This window comes from Stylophora pistillata, chromosome 1, assembly GCF_964205215.1.
Source record: "Stylophora pistillata chromosome 1, jaStyPist1.2, whole genome shotgun sequence".
NCBI lineage: Eukaryota > Metazoa > Cnidaria > Anthozoa > Scleractinia > Pocilloporidae > Stylophora > Stylophora pistillata.
This window is the reverse complement of record NC_142519.1, coordinates 21,146,611-21,154,622: the sequence shown is the minus strand read 5'-3', so window position 1 is coordinate 21,154,622 and position 8,012 is coordinate 21,146,611. Positions and strand designations below refer to the sequence as shown.

At 37.4% G+C, this 8,012-nt stretch overlaps 1 protein-coding gene and 1 long non-coding RNA gene across 9 annotated transcripts in view; one reads left to right on the top strand and one right to left on the bottom strand.

Annotated features, from left to right (window-relative positions):
- Positions 1-603: 603 nt before the first annotated feature.
- On the bottom strand, positions 604-7,670 carry LOC148741634 (uncharacterized). 7 transcript variants are annotated; one of them, XR_015994862.1, is made up of 5 exons: positions 7,530-7,670; positions 7,304-7,438; positions 5,010-5,115; positions 1,575-1,632; positions 604-997 (listed from the first exon to the last, which is right to left on the bottom strand). It is a non-coding gene; the product is annotated as an uncharacterized LOC148741634 (long non-coding RNA). The 7 variants fall into 7 exon arrangements; XR_015994865.1 differs by adding an exon at positions 2,203-2,245 and having other exon boundaries at positions 5,063-5,115; positions 7,304-7,612; XR_015994866.1 differs by lacking the exons at positions 7,304-7,438; positions 7,530-7,670 and adding exons at positions 2,203-2,245; positions 6,136-6,485.
- LOC111345316 (uncharacterized) overlaps positions 6,616-8,012 on the top strand; it is a 26,757-nt gene continuing 25,360 nt past the window's right edge. Inside the window, exon 1 of one of the 2 annotated variants that reach the window (XM_088743681.1) lies at positions 6,616-7,241. In XM_088743681.1, coding sequence (XP_088599807.1) covers positions 6,692-7,241 — 550 coding nt within the window. In that variant the 5' untranslated portion in view covers positions 6,616-6,691. The remainder of the gene's footprint in view (positions 7,242-8,012) is intronic. The other variant, XM_088743686.1, reaches the window with a different exon arrangement.

Here is an 8,012-nt window from a genome sequence, read left to right as displayed (position 1 = left end):
AGTTCTCAGAAGGCTATCCCCGGGCGAAGTCAATAATTTTAGCCGGTACTTTGTAGGATCCCCTGCACAAAGCCTTAGGATTATTCGACAAATATCACTTAGTTTGAGGAGATTATTTTGCTGGAAAAGAGAATGTAGCCTTCCCCATAAAATATTTATCAGTATGCAAGTTTTGGTGTTATGTTTCACCACTGTGATGTTCTGATTGTTGAAAAGGGTGTGCATATTATTCACACCCCTGGAATTTAAGTCAATTTAGCGTTAAAAATGTCTTCAGGCAATGAGAAATTTTCCCAGAAGTCGCTGTATACACAGATGCATGCGCATATATTGACGGCAAACTATTGCTTTATCTTTGCTTGACCAGCAAAGTGAACGTCTTCGTAGAGGCTCACGGGTACTATTCACCGCCAGATAAAACATTGTAACAGAATAATTGAAGGGTTCATGGCAAAAGAAGCCCTTGGTGACTTAGGATGAACTACTGTCGTCCCATTCCAAGGAGCTACCCGTTTACTTGTGGAACCGAAGGAGAACTTAACATGACATCAAGAGTCACTTAGTAGGGCTTCAAAAGAAAAATCTATGTAAGCAAAGGACAAGTTTTAAGTTTCTCTTCCAAATATTTAATGTCTTCCGATGACATTGACGTACTAATATGGCTGTCCTATTATAAACAAGATCATTAAGCTCACTTAAAAATAAAAAAAGAAACAATATACATTAAATTTATATCCCTGATAGAGTAGTTTTCCAAGAGATTATGATTTCACATATTTGAAAAAAAGAGGAATTACTGTGTGACATAGATATATAGGTTGAAAATTTTAAAAGGGATAACTTAAGTATAGGTATGTGTCGGAAAAATGATCTTCTCCCTTTCTTTGTTTCTCTCTTTTCGTTTGCTCCTCCCTTTTTCTTTGTTCTTCTCTTCCTCTTTCCAGCTGCTCTTCCATAACTATTTCTTGTTCCAGCCAGTCCATGTTAATCACATGCTCTTCAAAACATAAGAAATGTATCGCTTAGTAACATCAATATACGACATTTTACAAAGCTGTTTAGCCCTGAGCCTCTGTGGTTTAATACTTCCTTCAAAATCCGTAAACATGGCCGTCCAGTGATGGCCTTCGTCAAAAATATCACCACCAATGTTCATACTAGAAATACAATAACGTTCACCCTAGAATGTACACCTGAACCATTAGGGAGAGTACTTCTTTCCGTGCCAATATTCTTTGATAAGCCTGACACCTAAGTCGCTGATTATTAATTTTTAAGTAATGTTATAAGTGAGAAAACAGTAGTTTGATTGCTTCTCAGGGATGAAATGCACCAGTACTTCACTATGCCAGACACCCTCATCTGAATTTGTGTGTAATTCATTACAGCCTTGTTCACTGGTTTTATTTCATGATAGGTGATAAACCTCAAAGCAACTTCAAGAACTCCCTTAGAACATTCAATCTAAAAGGGACGATTTCCTGTTGAGTTGTTAGGTTAGCCAAAATTCTGTTCTATTCTGAAAGTATGAGAAACCCTCTCAGGATGGCAGAGAAGAAGTTAGTTTATCTCACCACGTGGTCCTCCATCTTGAGCCATGGTAGCCAGCTCAGCAAAAATTGATCAACAATCCTATTTTAAAGAGAACGAGAAAATATGGGTGGTTACCAGTTTGCTCAGCTCCCAGGTATTCAGAGAAAAACATTAGAGGATATGCAGAGGCTAAAGCCACTGTGTATCAAAGCATTCACTTCAATATATAAAAGTAATGTAAATTTTTCGTTTTTAGGGCAGATTTATATGATACGACTTAATCGCATGCGACAAGCTCAAGGTTACTTCCCACTTTTGCGGGTGTCCTTCGGGAAAAAAATTGTTTGCACACTACAGTAGTTTCACTAAAATTTTAGCAAACTTTATATCAGAAGAAAGCTTCATAAATGTTTACGATAAAAATATGTCTCAAGCAACTTTTCTTTTAAGGACGTGCCAAGATCCAATAAGGCGTGAAATGACCGAAGGGTCTTCTATTGAATTTATTGGATATGGGATGCTGCAACACGAGCTAATTCGCTGCACAGTCTTATTCATTATTCACACTTATTACACAACACCTGTGCAAAGCATGTCAATTAAAAATAACAAATATGGAGAGTGCATACTACTTTCAATAATTTATAGTGCAAGCAATTTGTTCCTTACCATCATTATTTTGTGTTTACTTTCCATTTACAGACTCAATTGGCTGTAATCAAAAAAAAAATTCAAAAAATTTTACCTTTAGTTACTTCTTAAAGTAAGAAATCACAAGACTAAACAACAAGTGTAGAAACTTAGACATACTTAGGCTAAAACTCTGATTCAAAACTAAAAAACTAGCTACCCCCCTGCAAAAGAAAAATTATACCAGTCTTTGATACCATCCTGTTAATCTCCATTTTTTTCTTCACTTTTCTTTGCTTTTAATTTTGTAAACACATATCATGCTTCTTCTCAATGGCAAGAGCCTGAGTTTCCAAGAAAACCCAAATAACCAGAAAGAGTATTGGCAAGAAAGATAACCAGATGAGCAGTGGTATAAAACTAGAGCTTGGAGCAATTAACCGACCTGAATGACTGCTACACCCCATTCTTTTTTCCCAGGTCTATGTAAACTAGATTTTGAGCAAAGAATGCAATACCTTGCCAAACATCTGCAAGGATGACTCTATTAAAAGTGTGCATGCATGATCATCATCTCTTGCTGAGATAGCACTCTTCACTTCAATGTTCTTATTACTACACATATGGAGGCTTTGGTAAGATTGTGGAAAGGATGGACAACATTTGAGCAGCTAGGAGGGACCAAAATGACAATGTGGCAGCCATTTATTCCCACTTGGATGGCAAAGTCTGGGGAACCTTCCCCTTGAAATTTAAAAGTTTGGATGTCCAAAAGGGTCCATTTTTGGTTGCTATTTCCCAAGTTGGCTAAAAATTATAACTACTATGAGGGAGAGTATGTGGAGGCATGGTGGCCTCATGGTTAGTGTGCTCGACTCTGAATTGAGTGGTCCGGGTTCAAGCCCCGGCCGGGACATTGTGTTGTGTTCTTAGGCAAGACACTTTACTCTCACAGTGCCTCTCTCCACCCAGTTGTATAAATGGGTACTGGCAATTTAATGCTGGGGGTAACCCTGCGATGGACTAGCATCCCATCCAGGGGGAGGTAGAAATACTCCTAGTAGCTTCACGCTACAGAAACCGGAGTTAAGCTCCGGCCTTATGGGCCACTCGGCTCGTAAACAGACTTTACTTACTTTACTATGAGGGAGAGTATTGACATTGAATGAATGAATAGAGTAGCCTTTACATATCTGAGTACATAAACATTATACATAGCAATGTTGTCTCTGTGATGTCTGTGTGGCCCTTGATTGATTTTTAGCTTTGCCTTGCTCAAAAAATGAAATTGTGCTGAGGACAACATTAGATTTTGGAATACGTTGCTGTGGTTTCTAACACAGAATCTTTAATGCAATTACTGATAGCGAAGGAGTTAATTACCGTATTTATCCATGTATAAGTTGACCCCCATTTTCAAGGTTGAAAATCAGATTTTTCATTTTTTCTAGTAAAGAAAAATTCAGACAGACAGAAATTTCCCATATGGTTGATCTCTTATTTCTGAGAATGTATTGAAAACACGGTGAACAGAGCAAAATGTAACCATGTGCTGTGAAGTTTAGTAGCACTTGTTTACATACCAAGATTCATGATTTAAGCATATACAACCACTTCGATTTACTGGAGAAGTAATTCACCATGTTTTGTACATCGTTTTGAAAATGAAATCTTCATGCATTTAAATAACCTTTTGAAAGGAGATTTAGTAGACTAAAGGAACACCGAAGAGCTTCAAAGGATTGCTTGATGAAAACACGGCCATCTTGGAAACTACACAATATTTAACATAGATGGTCCACGCACGTAACAAACAAGACCGCACAAGAAAACAGCATTTGCCAGGTCACTAAGTTACTGTAATCATTTGCTGAAAATGATAATTCAGCACCCAAGCTGTAAGGAAAATTGTCTGCTCTACACATCAGAAGATACAATAGAAATCAGCCCCACTAGGTTTCTGTTTAAGCCACATAAAATTTATTATTTAAAACTTTTTCATCAATGAAGAACGCAGTGAAAACTGACAAAACTTGAACACAATTAGAACTGGTATTGTGAACCTGGTTTTCCTAATGGACTTCAGGCAATTGTTATGCTAATTTCATGGATTGCTTGGGTCAGGTCTTTATCTATGATCCGTGTAAAAGACGAGGGTGATTTTTTGGGCTAATTTTTCCGTCATAAAGAGTCGACTTATACACAGATAAATATGGTGATACTTCAACGATAAATGTAGAGCATGGCAATCAATGAAATGATCAGCGTCTAATCATGAACTAGCTCTTTGTCAGTGACAAGTTTGCAAAATTAATATTGGAGAAGGGTACATTAATTCATACAACAGTTACTGTGAAACCATCATACTGAAAAATATGGTGACTGCTACACTCAACCAGACCTCTTTGTGCAAGAAAATCCTGGAACCACTCATAAAAACAAGCAGTAAAGGTCTGAAAATTTAAACCTTGCATACGTTGTTGTTTTGTGAAATATTGCTTTCTACATGTGCCTTAGCCTAAGAGTAATGGTAAAATGTACAGGTATTGCCATCTTTGTCTGTCAGTGGATTGAATCTATTGGGTGAACACCAGAAAAATAATAATATTGATACAATTAAATGAGGGTTTAGTATAGGTATGCTGTGGTTCAGTTTCATCCTTAGTTTAATTCTTTTACTTTTAATAGAGGCCAAATTGATGGTGACACATCATCTCATCATAACTTACACTCTAGGAGCTACATTTTATCTTTATTTACACAAAATGCATTTTCATTCATATCATTAACAAAACCAAAGGAAAATTATGCTTATACCAAGGACAAAAATTAATCACAACATTTACCTTTTTATAACTAGTGCATAATTTTCCGAGAAAATGTTTACAATGGAGCTTACCACCTCATTGGCACTTTTGTTTACTTTGCTTTGCTGCTGGTTGTCATCCATGACTGTATGTATGAAATTAAGTAGGGGTGAAAAGATTAGTATTTTCTTTGCAAAGATAGTTGCAGCGAGTGTCTCCCCTAATATATGGATCACCAAAGGCTCACAATGAAAGTCAACAAGACCAAGTTCTTGCTAACACATGTAGGAGCAATAATTGCTAATAATAGGCAATAGTCTCTACTGAATTAAGTATTCAATTGTGCATGAATTAGTATTTATTTCATTTCAATATTGGACACACATAGTTGAAAAAGTATGTAAAGTGTGGTAACATATAACATGCATATCATTATCATATTCCTTATGATTTAGTTCAAAGGGCTTTATTCTAAATAGATCAAAAGAAAGAAAGTGGCTTACGTCAGCCACTGATTTCAATCAAAAAGCATATATTATTAAGTGAAGAGTAATTTTGCTGCAAATGTGTCCCCTTCTGTGCGAGCAAAGAGAATGATTTAATGCATTGTAACCCAACTGTTTCTTGCTGGAGAGCATGGGAGAGAGCACCCTATCCTTTATAAAAGATACCAGATCTTCATGATACGTGTCAACAGTTTATGAGTTGACTTTCCAGGATATATGATGTTTGACATCAACCATACCAGAGGTTGAATTTTTGCGTAGTCCCATACAATTACCATGAATACATGTCTTCAATTGTCTCCATAATAACCATCAATGTAGACACTATGAGATTGCTACATGTAACATTATAATAAAAATTATAATGAGGCTGGAAGAAAATCACAAATTTTCGGTCATTGAAACACGGAGATCTGTCTCGTTTTTTAATTATGTATCATCTAGTTTTGCATGTCCCAAACAAAATGATAAAAAAAAAAAAAATCATCCCTCGACACAGAAGGATTCAATGAATCCAGGTTAGTGGTTACTCGGACGCTTTATCGGTATACATCTGACAGTATTTAGCCCGAAACTTGAACGCGATCTTTGAAGAATGGTTGTAATATTTAAATTTAACAAAAATACTAGCATGAAGTGCAACCGAAACCTTACCTTACCGTACTAGTTCCGATAGAAAAGCACAACTTCGATCACCAACGCACTCCAAACTATTAAGGGAATCTAAGCCACGAGGCAATGTCAAATTCTCGTCTTTCTAAGCTTTCCAACGTATCGAAGGAAATTTCGCCAATAATTCGCACTTAAAAACGCAACCAGAAGCTTAATCTTTCACCAATCCGAAGTGTCCCAAACGACACCAAGGATAGCTCATGAAACAAGGATAGCTCATGAAACAAGGATATCCCGTGAAATTCTTAACCTTCGAGCGAGGAAATCTTAACGATCTTCTTACAATTAATATTTTTGCATTGCATCCCTCCCTTAGTTGGGAAGTGACAAGCAAGAGACACGTTCACAACGCCTTTTGATTGGAAGAAATAAGACCACATTCTATTGGTTATTAGATGTGAGGCCATAACTGCAACGGAAGACACAACTGCAACGCTACAATCGTCTGGGGTTAATTGTCAAGGGGGCGAGTTGTACGGATACCGTCTGAATCGGCCTTAGTGCTACAGCGAGGTGGATGGAAAAGTCGTTCTATCCGTCGAAATGTCGGCTATCGAATACAGCGACTTGGTATTTAAAGTCAGCCAGAGACTCGACGATTTAGATATACTCGAGCGATTGCTATTCATGTGCAGAAAGAAGCTAACTCGTGGCGGCAATATCCAGAGTGCTCTGAAGTTGTTCCAGGCATTGGAGGAACAAAATTTCCTTGGACCTGACCGCTTAAAGATGATGATAGAAGTTTTGAAAGAGCTCAAAGAGTGGTCTCTTTTAAAGAAAGTTAAAAAATTTGAGAGTAAAAGGAAGGAGTATAAAGCGCTGATGGAAAAGATACGTTGTGCACTCGACGAACTAAATGATTTGGAACGGCTGATCACGATTTGTAAAGGGAAAATATCTGAGGAAAAAGAAGGAAACATTCAAGATGTTCGGTCGTTATTTACATTGCTAGAAGATGAAGAGATTCTTGGAATAAGCTGTCTAGATATTTTGAAGGAGATTCTGGAAAATACAGAGCAAAACGATTTGCTTCATAAAGTGCAGGAGTTCGAAGATCGAATAAATCGAGAAGAAAGGTTTGAGAGACAGACAGGTAAGCTTGATTTAAAGCCTTTAAATACTATTTCTAGGAAAGATTTCCGTTTAACCCCATACCAATAAAAAACAAAGCCGCAATCCCGAAGGTAATCTGTTGTCTTGCACTCTGCTTTCTTTTATCCAAGAATTGCATACATAATGAAGTATGGGGTTATATGGAATTCTTGCCGCCGCAGATTTGCTTGATTTGAGCTGTTGACGAAACAGCAGGAAAAGGAAAATTTCACTCACACAGGGCATCAAAACACATTACCATCATGTCAATAAGGAAGCGAATACTCACTAACATATGCCACCCATTCTGTTCGGCACTCGCTTGAATGTGTACGCACTGGAAAGTAAACAATAATTTGCTGTGTGCATCATGATTTATTAGAAACTTCAAACTTCCCTCAATCACCCTCGATGATTGATTATTTAATGCAGAGGAACAGAAGGAAAATGTACTATTTTATATCGTGAATGATGCTTTTGTTTACTCACTGCAATTGGGTGTGGACAAAACATGGGGTAGGCCATGGCCTAGGCCATGGTGTAGGCCATTGCCTGTGGCCTACCCTATGACCTACTGGTGGTCAGATTTTTGAAAGCATAGCATTGCTGGAAACCTCTCAATGTTTTCCCGAGGACTGTCTTACCAATGACTTTCTTCTGCTGTTTTGGTGGGCACTTTCCGATTAAAATTTCTTAACCTTCTGATAGAACAAGGAAATCGAGGAACAGAAGCCGGATAAACGCAACTTCTTGGCAAACATCATATCAGTTT